The 18425-nt window shown below is 40.0% G+C and overlaps 1 protein-coding gene across 2 annotated transcripts in view; it reads left to right on the top strand.

The window, feature by feature from the left end:
* Positions 1–10433, top strand: part of LOC149246469 (histone-lysine N-methyltransferase ATXR2-like) — a 210926-nt gene extending 200493 nt beyond the window's left edge. For both annotated transcript variants that reach the window (XM_089457933.1, XM_089457932.1), the window contains exon 9: positions 9992–10433. In XM_089457933.1, the coding sequence (XP_089314059.1) occupies positions 9992–10111 (120 nt within the window). In that variant the 3' untranslated portion in view covers positions 10112–10433. The remainder of the gene's footprint in view (positions 1–9991) is intronic.
* The last annotated feature ends 7992 nt before the right edge of the window (positions 10434–18425 follow it).

The raw sequence follows: 18425 nt of genomic DNA, 5'->3' as shown, positions 1-18425 counted from the left end.
AACAAATAGAAGAGAACACAAGATGTAGGCTGACTTGTAGATAATTTATTCGAGGCCAACAACAAGGAGACTTGATGGAGGAGTCTTTGACCAAACAATAAATTTATTTTGACTCAAATAAACAATCCTAATGCCTGCAATGGAGGCTTGACCTATAACAATTGACCCAAGCATAAAACCCATGCTTTAACAAGTCAATTAAAATAATAATAAAATTCTTTTTGCTTTCTTTTGACAAATATATTACATTTTGACTTCAAGTACAATTATGAAGACCGAACCTAGTTACATTCTTCAACAGTGGGGTGAGCAAAATTCCTCGCTAGATTTTTTGCTAGATTTTTCACTGTAGGATTGTCAGATTCCAGCATCTAGTTGTACTTAGAATTACTCATTGCTACATAATAATAAAACCCTCAGCTGCTACACCGGTTTTCCCATGTTGGGTTTTTTTGGGGACTTTTGTCCAAAAATAATTGTTTTAATTTTATGTGTGTGCTAACATTTCTCAGCTTCAAGTGTTTTATTTTTCCGCAAAATTTTATTTGTGAAGGTTGCAATGTATTTATTTTGATATTTGTTGTAGCAGATAAATTGTTAATTAGTTAACAATTAGGAGAAATAATATCAGTTGCCACAATAACATTTCAGTTTGGAATTTTCACGGGGTGAGGGACCACATGGTTAGCTTAGGGGTAGAGAAGTGGTTCAACGAGCTAGTTGGTGGCTGCAAGGGGTTGTTGGTTGCCGACTGAGGACCATCTTGGAGAAAAAAAATTCTCCTAGGGATATCACCCACAAAATGGTGGGTAACACTGTCTGATCAAAATAGTTATGATACCATGTGAAAATTTCAACTATTGCAGCAATTGGAAATTATTCTTCTAACTGTAAATTTAATTATGTTGTTAATTTGCTATGGCAAACAATGAATAAAATCACAACTACAATTTTCACCATAAAAATGTTACAGAAAATAAAATGCTGGAAACTGAGAAATTTTAGTGCACACAAAATTTTGACACCATTATTTTTGGACAACTGTCCCAGAAAAACCCAACTTGGGAAAATTGGTGCAGTAGATGAGGGTTTTATTATTCTTCTTCAACAACAAATATGAGTACAATAATTTGGATGCCAAACTCACAATCCAATTTGAGAGAATCACTAGCGAAATTCTTGTGAGGAGTTTTCCTCACTCCACAGCGGATATCAGCTCCGGAAACTGGGCCTTCAACAATTTTCACCTCCTTTTGTGCAGTGCTTGCGCAGGCCTTGATGCTGTTGCCTCCATAAACCCTTGAAATCTACAATGTTGCTTCTCTCTAGCTCTAGAATTGCTTCATTGGTCCTCCTAATAAAAATCCCGGCCACTAGCGACTGAATCAACTGCTCCTCCAGCTAGATCAAACCAATGTTTTAAAAACCAACCGATTTGAACTGGTAACCAGTCAAACTGGCCGGTTCACTAGCCGACCTGGTCAAACCGGCAGAAAAACCTAGTTTAACCCCTCCCTTCACCCAAAAAATAGAAAAATCGGTCCTAATCGGCCGGTTTAGGACAAAACCGGCTGGTTTATGGTCAAACCGGCTGATTCCATCATAAACCAGTTGGTTTATTGCCTGGGCAGCTATAAACCCCACAAAATGCATTTTTGTGAGTTTTGAAGTTGTTTTGAGGGAAATTTGGGGTTGTTTTCCTCCAAAAATAGTTCATGCAAGAGAAACATGCCTACCTTCTCATTTTCCTGACACATTTCAACCCTAACAATGTTGGCAATTAATGGTAATGTTAAATTCTTAAAGTAAAAGTTACATTTTTAACATTACCTTGAAATGACTCAGGATGTTTGAGAGTGGTTTCAACCTCATTGGATTTCATATGGAGAAACTAGAATTTTAGATTTCACTCAACATTCAACAAACTTAATGGTTTTCAGGATTTCAATGTTTCATGGTTTAGGGGTTTGCAATGTTTCCATTTGATTCTATCATGCGTGAGGATATGAGATTGGCATTTGAGCAAGAGCATGAAGCCCTTTAAGAACCTTGATGTTGGTGGCATTAATTGTTGAACTTTGTTGATGTTGGTGGTATTGATTGTTGAACTCCTCTACCATGGCCTTAACAAAAATGCACCCTTCACTCAAAGGAAAACAACTGGTTAGGCATGCTAATCTTTTTCTACCACATTATAAGGTTGAGGAGATGAACCCTTCACTCAAACCATAATCATTGTTTAGGCATGTTAAACCTTTTCAATTTCTATCATGTTATAAGGTTGAGCAATCCAAGTCTGAAGACTTTGAGCTCTATGATGTTTATGTATCTCTTGTTGATGATGTTTATGTATTTCTAGTAGCATTGAAACTTGAATCAATGATGAGTTTCATGAGTGACCATGTTGATCAATGATTTGTAGTTTTGATGTCTATTTTTGCTACTACTACTAAAGTTGTAGAGGAGTTTTAGGAGTCCTCAAACTCTGAGCCATATTATTTATGTAGCTCATGTTGATGATCTCTTGTCTAGTAGTGGTGATGAGTTTGATCATGACGAGGAGTGATCACGTTGTGGATTACTAATATGTAGACTTGTAGTAGGTCAGTGACCCCATAGCTTAGAGCATTGTTTTCGGACTCTAGAGGCCATTTAGAGCCTCATTGATTATGTATTTTGTTGTTGATATGTATTGCACTCGATGCCATTTTGATATATTCACCTTTACATGGTCTATAAATGAGCAAACCTTGCATATTTTGTCTCTATTGGTTTGGAATCATGGTTTTAAATTTTAAAAATAGCTTTTTTTATTAAAAACTAATTATTTCATGCATTTTTTTAAAGACTGGTTTGTGTAGACCTAACCAGTCCCTGTTTGACTAGTTCCGGTTTGAAACCCAATTTATTAGGTGGATCGGTCCAGTCACCAGTTCCGGTTTTTAAAACCATTGATCAAACTGCTCTACTAATGCTGCCTGCGCAGTCTCTATGCAAACTCGCACTCCCTCAATTGGACTCTTCTGGCACTAGAAACCTCTGCCAGAATACTGCCTCACTTCTCTGCTACCTACTATGCGATCTCTGGCTCGAATCCTCCTGCCGAATAACTCTACTACTAGAAAATCAATTTTCCTATATCACTAAGTGTTTGTACTGGTGTGTTCTCCATCTACCCATCGACCTCCTCTTATAATCTCCAGTTGGACTTCCAACGGCCAAGATCTAAACATAATCGATGGTTGAGATCATTTCTGAATCGATCTATGTGAGTTTCTAGATGATTCACACCTTATCTCAATTAATTCTGATTAATAACCTGTTTTCCTAAGTTTGGACTTAGGAAATAGTTTAAAATAGGCTAATAATGTAATGGAGACACTTCTAGGTGGAATTTCCAGAAACGATTTATGGGTTATGCAGAACTCCTGTGTTTTAGACTCTCCACAAATTTTCGAGACTAGAACACCTACGATGGTATAGAAACTAACACAAATGACTTATGTTGAGGGCTAACTTGGTGGATGGAGAGAGTCTATGTTTTTGGTCAAAAGTTCAAGGTTGTCTCATTTGATTTGATTCTAAAGAAGAGAAGAAGATTTTTTGGATTTTCCCTAGAAGAGGGGTTTTTCCCTAGCAAAGTGCCTACATCTTGTGTTCACGGTTGTGATCTTTATGTTTTTGGCATTTATTTGATGATAAGAACACTAACATAACCAACAAAAGACAAATATAATATCACAAGTAAATGTCAAGTAAGAGAAATAAAAATAAGATGTCCTAACGTTGCCCTAATGCATTTATCAACAGTTTATGATCCTTATATGATTCACTGTGTCAATAACCAGACAAGTCTTATATGAGTACGAGTCGTGCAACACTACTGCTAACTGACTTTAATCCCTCACAAAGGCAATAGTTAGGGTTTGTTCTAGCGCATCAAATATCCTTACTCCTTTGCAAGAATTGGCTAATCTATCGCTTCCATAGACTCCAATCCATGGACTAGGCACTGGTCAATTCTTGTTGGTGATCAAACCACTTTTTATCCATAAATTTGAATTTTCTTTCTATAATTTGTCCCTCTTAAGGCCAAGTGGTCATCTAGAGCTTAGTGCAATTGATAAGGAAAGGGAATTTTGGGTCTTGGAAAGTCTATTTATCAAGGGTTGAGTGGTTGCCTTAAAATCATCCCCCTTTGGTGGGCATTCATTCCTTTTTTATCCATAATTTCCCTTGCCCTAGTTGTTTGCCCTAGGGTAAAGTTTGGTTATAGCTTCAACTTGGGGGCTTCTTGAGGGTTTCATGTGCCTTAACCTTTTTGGAATACATAATAGGAAACCCTTTCTTGGCATCTTGAGCTTTGGCCATCCCAACTTGGAAACCCTGAGTCTTGTGTTGCCCTAATTTAGCCTTTCAAGGAAATCAAATTGCCTCCTCTTGGAGCCTTGTGCCTAAATTGTGTCTTTCCCTTGAAGACCTCTTTGTCACCTTGCACCTTTAAGCTTAGAAGTTTAGAACACCTATTAGGTGACCTATATGCACACCAGGACTCCTCCTATTGGTGAAAATCCATAAAGCAGGGGTTTTTGGCTGTTGTGACAATGGGCCATCACTCCATTGTTGTCACTTAGTCTAGTGATAGCCTTGAAAAGTACCCACCTCCAAGGCTTGCTAGATTTTGCAGCAAGACATCGTAGTATCAAATTTTGGATGTATTGGACCTTATTGTATGCAAATTCAGCAGAAATGCAAAATTAGGGGAATTTTCCATACAATATGTATAACTACATTTTAGTCATTGAGACCCATGGGCATAAGCCCCCTTAAAGAGCCCCAAAACCTCAAATAATTAACAAAAAAACTCTAAAAAAGCTATAAATACAAACCGCATTGCAAAATTGCCAATGAATTTATTTTTATTTATATTATTCTCCCCCCTGGTTTATTGAGCATTCCTATGGCTAAATTTTTTCTAAAATAAGGAACAAAATGCATAACTTTGTATCTATGAGATGTATACTTCCATAATGGAGCTATACTAGAATTTTTTTTGTTATGCTTTTTTTTTTTTTTCCGTAGTGAATCATATTCAAATACATGTTTCCATCCAATTCTTGTTACTATAATTTACACCCATTAAAAGAAAAAATGACCTCAAAGGGTCATAACGTTTTTCTTCTTTTTTCCATAGAAGAGAAAACTTGCAGCTCAAGTCAAGATTAAGAAATTTTCTCATTTCACTTAATCACAATATAGAAGCGACCATCTAGCTTCTTTTTTATCAAGGTTGCTTTTGTAGTAATTAACAACTAACTTGAGGGGAATTAGAGTCGAACTTGAACTCTTTGTAAACCATTGACATAGTCACCCCATAATGCCATAAGTTGTATGACATGTTGGTTTGGGGTAGCATCGGATGTGCTCTAGCCACAAAATTTGGTGGAGAGGCTAAGGCACATGAGATCTCCAATACCCAGAAAGGGTTTGGGTAGATTCTAAACAATTTGAGAGATATTAAAATATTTAATATTTTTAATGGAGTCCCTAAGTCTAAACTTAGGGAAATTAAAATATTAATGTGAATTAATATAAAACTGTGTTAGAATGGTCCAAAATTCTTGGATCAAGCCAGATCTAATCTTAGCCACTGATTAGAGACTTAATCTCGGTCATTGATCTGTCAACGAGAAAAATATAAGAGGAGGCTTGAGGGTCACTTTGAGAACACACCAAGAGATCAAGATTTCGACTTTTTGGGGCTGGGTTTGCTAAGAAAGTTGAAAGAGTGATCGGAATTGTAGTTGAGGGGCAGTGAATACAAAAGCAGAGAGGCAGAGATAGTGTTGAGAGGATCAGTGCAGCAGCCGGGAAAGCTAACGCAGAGGGCAGAAGCCAGAACTGCTGGGAACTGCCGGGAAATCTGACACAGAGGGCAGAAGCCGGAACTGCCGAATACAGCCAAAACTATTGGGAAAGTTGACGCAGAGGGCAAAAGCTGGAATTGCTGGGAATAGCCAGAACTGTCAGAACTGCTAGAAAGTTGACGCAGAGGGCAGAAGATGCTGACGTAGTCCCTAGAGGCTGACTCTGTGGTTTTTCGTGGGGTAGATTGGAGCTGAGGAGCTGCCAGAGTGTTTATCCGATGTTTTAGCCGGAGCATCTGTCTCCGAAGGAGAGGTACCACTGCCGAGATTTTTCTCTGTTGGGTATGCCGGATTTGGCACCCAGATTGTATTTTGAAACTGCTTAATAAATCAAACCCTTAGATAGTTGCATCGGTTTTCCCGCATTGGGTTTTTTGGGGACATTAGTCCAAAAACAACGCTGTCACTTGTGTCTTGTTTCTATTTCCTTTAGTTGATGATCTGTAATGTGTTGAGCATGCATTTGTATTTATTTCCAGTATTTACATGGTAAATAACTTGTTAATTAACAGAACAAGTAGGTAGGAATAAATCAGTAAAGTGCATGAAGGGTTTCTAACGTGTCAGACTTAGAAATTCTAACATGGTATCAAAGCGTGGTTGCAGATCACCGAAGAACTAAGGACATGAACCGAATAGAGTAGCAACAACAGAAAACAGTTGTCCTGAGTGACAAAAGTTGTTCCTAGCAGAGTAGCAGCAAGGAAGGGGTGACACCGCACCTGTGTCATCAAGATTGAGCTAGGAAGAGGCATTGCAAAGGCTGAGGGAGGCAAAGGCAGGCTCACGCAAAGGCGAGGAGGGTTGAAGCAATTGGCTGAGGAGGCTGATTTGCCAATGTCGGGATTGCTCAGAGCTTAGGAGCTCTAACCTTCAGTTTGTTGGGGTTTAAGAGCCTGTGGGTAAGTTGCAGAGTGGAGCTGGTGGGGTACTGTAGTCAGAACAGTACCTAACAGGGCAAGGCCAAGGTAGAGGGAGTTGCTGTCGAAGCGGATTTCTAGCCAAGGAATCTAGATCAGTGTTGTTGTTGCACAGACGATTAGAGAGGGGCAACTTGACATTGGCAGAAGGATTTCAAAGTGGGAAATCGAGACTAAGAGGGAGTCCAGAAGAGAACTTCCAGACGGGAAGTAGAGAGACTCAGCTGGAGTCGAACTGAGAAATTCCAGACGTGAAGTGGAGAGACTCATTAGGAGTCGCACCGAGAACTTCCAGATGGGAAGTAGAGAGACTCAACAGGAGTCGAACCGAGAACTTCCAGACAGGAAGTGGAGAGACTCAGCAGGAGTCAAACCGAGAACTTCTAGGCAGGAAGTAGAGAGACTCAGCAAGAGTCGAACAGAGAACTTCCAGATGGGAAATAGACTCAGCGGGAGTCGAACAGAGAACTTCCAGACAGAAAGTAGACTCAGCAGGAGTCTAATAGAGAACTTCCAGACTGGAAGTAGAGGGACTCAGAGGAGTCAACAAGAAGAGTAGAGAGATGGCCATGAATGGGCTGAGGGATCAGGACAAGTTGGATGAGGCATCCAACTTTGTCATCTGGAAGGCCAGGATCCTTTTTGTTCTGTGTGCCATGAGTGCACACACACCAATTGAGTGGAAGTGGGGAGACATCAAGCTGTAGTCAGACGGACTACAGGCGATGAGGGGCAAGATCCTTGAGGTATCCAGCCTCTTGGATTATACATGACTATGGGAGCCCCAAAGAGGAGTAGCAAGATTAGCGGATGTCGGTAGAGACGAATGCGGATGGAGCGATAGAGAGAGCTTCAGCATTGGGAGTGTCTCTAGTTTGACAAAGATGTCAGAGTTGGGAGATCAATTACTTACTTCTCAGTAACTGAGTTGCAGTGCAGCAGTTAGTAGTGGCGGTGCTATGGGCAGCATGATGAGTGGGGATGCAGTACAGATGCAGCAGTGGCAGTGGCAGGGCCATGGGCAGCAGCACGGATGCAGAGGGAGATGTCGTACAGATGCAGCAGTGGCAGTGGCAGAGCCATGGGTGGTAGTACGGGATGTAGCAATACAGATGATGGGCAGTAGGCCTAGCATTAGGGACCGATGCCGGATGATTAGAGTAATACTCAGTGAGGAGTATTGCTAGAGCACAGTCCTCACTAAGAGGGAGTGTTGATTTGGGGTAGCATCGGATGTGCTCTAGCCACAAAATTTGGTGGAGAGGCTAAGGCACATGAGATCTCCAATACCCAGAAAGGGTTTGGGCAGATTCTAAACAGTTTGAAAGATATTAAAATAATTAATATTTTTAATGCAGTCCCTAAGTCTAAACTTAGGGAAATTAAAATATTAATGTGAATTAATATAAAACTGTGTTAGAATGGTCCAAAAGTCATGGATCAAGCCAGATCTAATCTTAGCCGTTGATTAGGGACTTAATCTCGGCCGTTGATCTGTCAACGAGAAAAGTATAAGAGGAGGCTTGAGGGTCACTTGGAGAACACACCAAGAGATCAAGATTTCGACTTTCTGGGGCTGGGTTTGCTGAGAAAGTTGAAAGAGTGATCGGATTGCAGTTGAGGGCCTGTGAATACAGAAGTAGAGAAGTAGAGATAATACCGGGAGGATCAGCGCAAAAGCTAGGAAAGCTGATGTAGAAGGCAGAAGCCGGAACTGCCGGGGAAGCTGACGCAAAGGGCAGAAGAGACTGACACAGTCCCTAGAGGCTGACGTTGGGGTTTTTTGTGGGGCAGATTGTAGCTGAGGAGCTGCCGAAGTGTTTATCTGGGGTTCCAGCCGAAGCATCTGTCTTCGAAGGAGAGGTACTACTGCCGAGAGTTTTCTCTATTGGGTATGCTGGATTTGGCACCCGGATTGTATTCTGAAACTGCTTAATAAATCAAACCCTCGGATAGCTGCACCGATTTTCCCACATTGGGTTTTTCGGGGACATTAGTCCAAAAACAACGATGTCACTTGTGTGCTTGTTTCTATTTCCTTTAGTGGATGATCTGTAATGTTTGAGCATGCATTTGTATTTATTTCTAGTATTTACATGGTAAATAACTTGTTAGTTAATAGAACAAGTAGGTAGGAATAAATTATTAAAGTGCATGAAGGGTTTCTAACGTGTCAGACATAGAAATTCTAACATGACAAACATTAACTTCATATTCCAGTTGGTTCTTGACAATTTTTAAGAAATATGGCAACCACAGGCTATACTTTCACTTTAAGGTAGACTCCATAAATCATTCCGATTCTCAATTTAACATGATCATCACATATCAAGGATCTTCTGTCAAAATTGAACAAGAAAATTCTAAAACTTCTTAATGCCTTCATTTGGAGGAATATAAGGGTTAAGCCACCTATGTAAAACTCTAATTTGAGGCTTCCCTGAGATTAATCACAGCGATTCACAGGCACATTAAGGTTCATTATGAACATCTAAGTGAGATGATGTAGACATGGAGGGGTAGAGATAAGTCCATTACATATGAATTCAGTTGTAACAAAACCATAAAACTGGAAAAAAGCAGCACAATATGAATAACGATTCACAGACCTGTTAAGGTTTCTAATGAACATTTAAGTGAGATGTGTACAAGGATGGATAGAGACAAATCCATCCCATATGAATTCAGTTGTAACAGAACTATAAAACTGGAAAAAGTAGAGCAGAATGAACAATGATGATCAACTGATGATAATGCAAAGGAGATAGAATTATTTATGAGGGACTACAAGGAAGGATCCTGATAATGTTTCTGTCATTATCCATAACAGTGAGGTATGCATGTGCGTAAACATGGGTATAGTTGAATAATAATCACTACCAAACTCTTAATGCCCATTTTAAGAGAACATCAAGTATCGTGAAGTTGCAAGATCAAGTATAACATCATGAACTTAGTTTGCAACACAAAAATTAACTGAAGTAGCCAATTTTGAAGTTTCATTGTAAACCTAGTATCTATAATATGAATGTACATTCAGCCTCATATATAGCAGTTGCGGTACTTTTCCTAGCCCAGAATATTCAGAGGGGCATGTTTTGAAGCAGTTGCAAATTCGTTCTGATTCATTGTTTTATGCTACAGGTATTTATATCTTACATTGAAGAAGACATGCCATGGAAAGAGCGCCAATCATTACTTTCAGACTATGGATTTGTCTGCAAATGCCGCAGATGCTTACAAGAACAAAGCAACAGTTCATAATCTGTATCAGGTTTCCACATTAGGTCCTCAGTATAGTTTGTAGAAACTTTTTTCTTAACTAGATCGTAAGAATTGTTTTATAATTGTGAGTGGATTCACTGACACTCAGTAAAATTGATCTGTCCACATCAGCTTGTAGATTCTACTCCTATATTTGGACAATTACGAAAGAATAGAATGGTATCGATGAAATTGACAATTACATTTATTAAGTACTGAAAAAATGTCCAGTAAATCATTTCTAGTTTCAGAAAAATCATTGCTAGGATTTGTAATTGAGTTCCATTTTTATCAAGACACTTTTAGTGGTTTCTAATTTTTAGTTCTTTTATATAAATCCGATTTCACATTTCATGCTATGCTGGAACACCAAGGGGTAAAGTCCTTGTTACTTCATCTAGATATTTTGATAGAAGTTCCAAGGTTCCTCCATTCTTATTTGAAGATCTACACCTACAGTTTATGAATTTTCATCTTTGCAATATTTATTGCTCAAATACAGGAGGCATTCTTCTTGCAATATTGGAGAAAACATGCCATAAATTATTCTCTCAATATGGTTTTGCTGCACGCACCAATCCTCTAGGAAGCCTGCATGGATTGTTAGAAAAATTTGAACATTTATTCTCGCCAATAAAACCCTCCTTTCTGTTATTTATATGGAAAGCTGTGGAGTACGAATCCAAGTTCATGATGGATTTTTCATGTATTTGATCTTAAGGTTAAGATTGTAAGGAACTCTTACATATGTTTATTAGTGCTATTATACTGCAAATTTCAAGCTCGTGACATGGAAAGCAATTCAGAACACAACATCCCATTATGCATTGATAAAAAAGTATAAAATGGCATTACATATCAGGTGCTTTTCATAGTTCAAATGTACTGTTTAGGATTTGATTGATTCACATGTTTTTCCAACATTTTGTGTGATATGGTGTTAAATGTGTTCATTCATGCCTATTTCGTGAGCCACATGAAAATTGTGCAAATCATTGCATTTGATCCCTCCTCTTAAAGAAATAATAATAATAATAATAATAAAACAAACTCTTAGTAGGTGGGGTCCCCAGGAGGAATAAGAATTTGATAGTTCTCAGTACTTTTTCATGATTATGGTTGTTTTATGCAAAGTAATTTATAATGCTCATAGCAGATATAAGATGCAGCTCTGATGATGGTTTTCTGATTGATGATATGCTTGGACACCATTACTCTTAATGCCCAAGTATCTTGTTTCATGGTATCACACACTAAGCATGTTTAACTTTTCATGTTATATCTCTGGTTACATGGTAATGCTATATCTACATGATGCCTTAGTCAGCACAACAGTGATCAAACACGCTGCTTATCATTTTATCTTGGCAGTGAGATGGTCATGCTTACTTTGAAGATCTTTACATCAATTTTATAAAACCTGTGTACTCCTTACGCTCTAACATTACATGTCATGGTTCATGCCAGCTGAAAGAAGTATCAAACAAAATATTGATAGGTTTTGTATGGCATCTTCACATTACAAAAGTTTGGGTGGCAAAGACTTTGGAAGCATAAAGTTTTAATATGGATATGGTCAAGGCTTTGGGGTAACTTTTTACAATAGTTTGCATACAATATTATGCTAGGCGCTTGAACATTACCACAGCAATGTTGATAAGTTCATATACAATGCAATTTGGGACGAATGATATATGTTGTGGTTGAGCCTTGCAAAGGGTTCTTATTATACTGGTTATATTTCATATGGTATACAATGTGAATCGTGCCTCAGAGAATGACCAACACTATGGTATTATCCCATCCTATGGTTTATTGGTTATTTGGCATTTAATTGAAGTGATTTATGAAGGTTTGATTGCATGTAATGTATATGGTAAGGTGGTCCATTTTTAAAACGACGTGCATTTAATATGGCGCATCACAAGGCATGCCTCGGGATGTTGGCACACATAGTGGTAGTTCCCTGGCCTTGAAGATTGACCGCCAACTTACTACTCTCCTATTCTATTGCTCTTGAGGTTCAACTTGTGAGTTGAGCTCTTGAATTTGGTTTGAACCCTAATAAGGACAACGTGTTTGTCGTGAGCAATTGGAGGTTTAACTGTTGGAAATCACTTTGGCTTCAATTTGCAATATAAATACTTTCCTCGGCATGGGTATGCAAAGAAATTGGCTCAGTTTGAATGGTTCTCACGTGTATGGCTAACTAGTTGAGTAGTGTATTTGCATGACTCTGTCTAGTCTTTGTTTTGGGTTAATCCCTTCATTTGTCACATTTTTCCCATTTCATTTTATTCTTGTGTTTTTTTTTCTTACTATACATGCAAATTTACTTGAAAAGGAAATTGTGTGTTTATTTGGGGTAGCAACGGATGTGCTCTAGCCGCGAAATTTGGTGGAGAGGTTGGGGCACATGAGATCTCCAATATCAAGAAAGGGTTTGGGCAGATTCTAAATAGACCAAGAGATATTAAAATAATTAATATTTTTAATGGAGTCTCTAAGTCTAAACCTAGGGAAAATAAAAAATTAATGTGTATTAATATGAATCTGTGTTAAAGTGGTCCAAAAGACATGGATCACGCTAGATCTAATCTTAGCCGTTGATTAGGGACTTAATTTTGGCCATTGAGATGTCAACAGGAAAAATATAAGAGGAGGCTTGAGGGTCACTTGGAGAGCACACCAGATGATCAGTCATTCTATTCTCTAGAGTGAGGTTTGCTAAGAGAGATAGAATCAGTGATCAGGAGAGCAACTGAGAGGCATTGAGTACAGAGTAACAGAGAAGGCAGATTGTGTCGGGAGAGCAGCATAGCAACCAAGGAGGGTGACGCAGAGCCAACAAGGGCTCACACAGGGCCACGCAGAGGCTCCCAGAACTGACGCAGCAGCGTGAGACAGAGAGGGGTTGACGCAGTCCAGATTGGGCGGACGCTGGGGTTGCAGGAGCCGTTTTGTGCTGAGGAACTGCCGGAAGGGTTTTCCGGGGTTTCAGCGAGGAGATTTCTCTCAAACTATGAGGTATAGCTGCTAAGGAATTTCTCTTTTGGGTAGGCCAGTTACAGCACCCAGATTGTACTATGTTATTGCTTAATAAGAAAACCCTCAGAGAGCTACACTGGTTTTCCCGCATTGGGTTTTTCCGGGGACATTGGTCCAAAAATAATGGTGTCATGTGGTGTGTTTGTTCTTGTTTCTTTTAGTTGTTGATCTGTAATATGTTGAGCATGCACTGGTGCTTGTTTTCAGTATTTACTTTGTAAATAATTTGTTAAAGAAAAATTAACAAGTAGGTAGGAATAAATCAGAAAAAGTGCATGAAGGGTTTGTAAACTAAGTAAACTTAGAAACTTCAACATGGTTTCAGAGCATGATTGCAGATCACAAGAGGACTAAAAGACATCAGCGGAGCGGAGCAATAGCAGTAGAAAACAGATGTCCCGAGGTGACAGAAGTTGTTTTTAACAGCGTAGAAGCCAATAAGTGTGACGCAGAGCTAGCTAGAGCCACGCAAAAGAATCCGGGAGCTGCATAGAGCCTCAGAGAGGCCAACGTTGCTAAAGCAGAGGGCCAGAGGGCTGATGCGGGGCATCCCAAGGCTGACGCAGACCCATCTGGGGTGATGCAGAGCCAGCGTGAGGTAGAGAGGGGCTGAGGTAGTTCAGAGAGAGGCATTTGCTAGAGTCTAGAAGGCTGTAGAAATATTGTAGAGTGGAGCTGGTGAGGTACTGTAGTCTGAACAGTACCTGACAGAGCAGGGCCAGAGGAGTTGTTACCGAGGGTTTCTAGCTGAGGAACCTGGATCAGTAGTGCAGTTGCACAAGACGATTAGAGTAGGGGGCATCTCGACAAGTGGCAGAAGGACTTCGAGGAGGGAAATCATGACTCAAAGGGAGTCCAGAAGAGAACTTCCAGATGAGAAGTAGAGATTCAGAGGAGTCGAACGGAGAACTTCCAGGAGGGAATTAGAGGAGTGTCATGGCACTACACGGGTAAGGGATCGGGATAGACTGGACGAAGCATCAAACTTCACAGTCTAGAAAGCTAGAATCTTATCAGTGCTTGATAGGAATTGTGTCAAGAACTTTGCCTTGAAGATGATAGCTATCACAGTTGACCCAAACGATAATGACAAGTACGAAAAGGCAATGGCAAGGGCCAAGTGCATTATCCTTGACAGGGTCAAGGATCATGTGGTACCACATATAGCTGAGAAGGAAACGGAAGTTGAGATGTGGGAGGCTCTCAAGAACTTGTACTAGCATACTTCTATGCAAAGAAGAATGCTGCTCGAGAACCAGATGAGGTCGTATCAGATGAAGAAGGGTCAAATGATTGACTCCTTCCTCGAAGGACTGAATGAGATCCGAGATCAGTTAACTGCTATAGGAGAGACACCGGATCAGGAGCTTATGGTGAGGACAACCCTTAATGCAGTCTCAGAAGAGTGGGAAGTGTTTGTTTAGAGCATCCTGGGCATAGGGAATCTCCTACCTTGGGACGAGATTTGGGCAAATCTTCGCCAGGAAGAGATCAGACGGCAGTCAAAGACAAGTAGCAGCAGCAAAGGGATCAAGTTCAAGCAAGAGGAGGAGGATTTAGCCCTAGCATCTGAGGGAAAGCAGGAGAAGTGAAAGAAGAAAGATCTCTCCAAGATCAAGTGCTTCCACTGTGGGGAGATGGGTCATTATGCGACCCAGTGCTTCCGAGACTAAGGCAGCACCAACACGGGTAGAGAAAGAATTTTTTATAGACGATGATTGTGCCATGAGTGCACACACACCACTTGAGCTGAAGTGGGGAGACATCGAGTTGTAGTCAGGAGGACTACAGGTGATGAGGGGTAGGATCTTCGAGGTACCCAGCCTCTTGGATTAGACCTTGCTATGGGAGCCCCGACGAGGAGTAGAAGGACTAGCTAAGTGGGTAGAGAAGGATGCAGATGGAGCGGCAGAGAGAGCTACAGTGCAGGAGTCCCAAGACAGCGTAGAGCTAACAGGCTATAGTAGTGCGAGAGGTACAGGAGTGTTGCACCAATGCAAGACGACACAGAGAGGTGTGCAACGGTGCGAGATTCAGAAGAATTGTTGCAGCAGCACAAAGGTCAGAGAGTGAGCACTTATCAGCGGCAGAGGGAGCTTCAGCACCAATGGGTGTTTCTAGCCCAACAAGGAGGTCAGTTGGGAGATCAGTTACTTACTTCTCAGTAACTGAGTTGCAGTGCAGTAGTGGGCAGCATGATGCAGCATGATGAGAGGAGGTGCAGTGTGGATGCAATGTTGGGAGAAAGGACCAGGAGTAGCACGGATGCAGAGGGAGCTGTCGCACAAATGCAGCAGTACAGGAAGCAACAGTGTAGATGATGGTGGGCAAGAAGGCTTAGCATCAACACAAGTACCGATGCCGGATGATCAGAGTAATACTCAGTGAGGAGTATTGCTAGAGCACAATCCTCGCTAAGAGGGAGTGTTGATTTGGGGTAGCATCGGATGTGCTCTAGCCACGAAATTTGGTGGAGAGGTTGGGGCACATGAGATGTCCAATACCGAAAAAGGGTTTGGGCAGATTTTAAACAAATCAGGAGATATTAAAATAATTAATATTTTTAATGGAGTCCCTAAGTCTAAGCTTAGGAAAAATAAAATATTAATGTGTATTAATATGAATTTGTGCTAGAGTGGTCCAAAAGATATGGATCAAGCCAGATTTAATCTTAATCGTTTATTAGGGACTTAATCTCAGCTGTTGAGATGTCAACAGGAAAAGTATAAGAGGAGGCTTGAGGGTCACTTAGAGAGCACACCAGAAGATCAGTCATTCTATTCTCTAGAGCGGGGTTTGCTAAGAGAGATAGAATTAGTGGTCAGGAGAGTAGCTGAGGGGCATTGAGTACAGAGAAATAGAGAAGGCAGAGATTGTGCTGGGAGAGCAGCACAACAGCCAAGTAGGGTGACGCAAAGTCAGCAAGGGCTTACACAGGGCCACGCAGAGGCGGCCAAGTGCTGCGCTGAGCACACAAGGGACCAACGTAGCTGATGCAGAAGCTCCTAGAGCTAACGCAGGGCCATCGTGAGACAGAGAGGGGCTGACGTAGTCCAAATTGGGCAGACGATGGGGTTGCAGGAGCAGTTTTGTGCTGAGGAGCTGCCGGAAGGGTTTTCCGGGGTTTCAGCCAGGGGATTTCTCTCAAACTGTGAGGTATAGCTGCTAAGGAAATTCTTTGTTGGGTAGACCAGTTACGGCCCCCCAGATTGTACTCTGATATTTCTTAATAAGAAAACCCTCAGATAGCTACACCGGTTTTCCCAGATTGGGTATTTTCGGGGACATTGGTCCAAAAATAATGGTGTCGTGTGGTGTGTTTATTCTTGTTTTATTTAGTTGCTGATCTATAATATGTTGAGCATGCACTGATGTTTATTTTCAGTATTTACTTTGTAAATAACTTGTTAAAGAAAAATTAACAAGTAGGTAGGAATAAATCAGAAAAAGTGCATGAAGGGTTTCTAAACTAAGTAACCTTAGAAACTTCAACAGTGTGGAGAGTATTCAACGTGTATCATCAAATTTGTATTTATTATAGCTCAAGAAACATATAAAACCCATACATGGCCGTCCAGGTCATCACAACAAGTTCATGGTTCATCTATTTGACATATATATACACCTTATTATGGTTGTTGGTCACTATTTTACTTTGCATCCATCTTTACCCTTCACGACACAAGTTGGATTATTCCCTTGTTGTTAGAGTTGTGTAATAAATGAAAGGGGATCACCCCCACTAGGTCATAGCCTTCCCTATTCCCTTCCTTGTGACTTGAAGTTGTTAGCACTTTGTAATTCCTCCAGGCTGAGGAGAGGAACCCATAGGTAACCACAAACTGCTTTTGGCTAGAAACTAGTTTTTTCTAGTCGAAGGGGGCTCCCTCACTCGAAAAACCTAAAAATTGGAGACTTTGAAGCACATATTCTGACAAAGACCACGTTTGAAAAATGATACTTGAAATTTAATGAAAATTTGTTGGGAGGTTAAAGGAGAGAACATTAGAGTATGAGACCTAAATATTGCCTATTCAAAACCTCAGTGCATATATCAACCAACTACAAGGGTAGAGGCATGACAAGTATGTCCTTCAAATTTATATCGATTGTAGTACGGTGAAAGAGGGAAAGACACATGAAAATAGTCATTCAAATGGAACAAAGCATATCAGAATTCTCTTATCAAATCTTATGACTAAGTATTTCAGAAATGAAGGTAGACAAAGGCATAATGAATCCCATATAAAACAGAGGTATACAGTGATTGTAGAACATATATGATGAATTCTAGAAACACTTTTTTCAATACACCTTTAAACATAATTGAGATAAAAGAAATGAAATGACAATTGCAAAAGAGAAACACATTTTTAAAGAACAATACCACAAAAATCTCTGGCAGTAACTAGCCAAACTTTGCATTCAATATTTTATTCATAAAATAAGACCACATATACAAAGCTCGTTCCATAAATCAACCAACCCTTTCCTCCTTGTCCATTTCCATCTTAAATAGATATCCAATAGTAAATCAAAATATGTCTGGATGTAGTGCACCCCCAATCCATGAAGTGGATCAAGCCAAACTAAAAAAGAGGAAACTTAATGTTGTTTATAGTACTTTTCCCTAAATGATAAAAACAAAAAGATCATTATCATAATCAATATTCTAAATACAAAGTGTCCTAACAGTGGTCTAGATCATCGAAACATATCCATTGCATAACAAAAACAGAAAAAGTAGAACACTGGCGTTGAGCTGGGATTGTTGCGCATTGGTTGGGTATCATGTTGTATTGCTATGTTTTCCTTTCAAAGCTGACACCTGGTTGTTGACTGGCAGCCTGACCTGGATCCCAACTTAGCAACACCTCATTCCACTCAGTCTTTGACAGTTGGCACCCTCCAAAAACTCCTGAAGACCTGTGTGCAACTGTGTAGCGCCTGTACAATGGGCCAATGTTTGCGGTATATCTCTCAAACATTAATATCTGTGTAAAAACTGAAGGAGTTTATTGTAGATGATATTTTTTTTGAAGATAAACCTCTCTCAGTTTCTCCAAATTCTTTGCCAGCTTCCCAGGAAATGCTCTGCAAAACAATGACTTAAAACAAGAAATTTACAGATTGCGAAAAATAAGCTTTGAAGATGCATTCAAAAGTCTCAATTTTTTACACCTGTGGAAAAACTAGAAGAGGTTATTGTTATTTGGCCTATCCTTGAGAAAAACCTCTTTAAGTTTCCCAAAATTCTTCGCCATGT

The sequence above is a fragment of the Pinus tabuliformis genome, chromosome 7 (assembly GCF_031772625.1).
Source record: "Pinus tabuliformis cultivar Carrire ecotype Pingquan chromosome 7, CPIR1, whole genome shotgun sequence".
In the NCBI taxonomy this organism is placed as follows: Eukaryota; Viridiplantae; Streptophyta; class Pinopsida; order Pinales; family Pinaceae; genus Pinus; species Pinus tabuliformis.
Note: the sequence above shows the minus strand (reverse complement) of the source record. Positions and strands in the feature narration are given on the sequence as shown.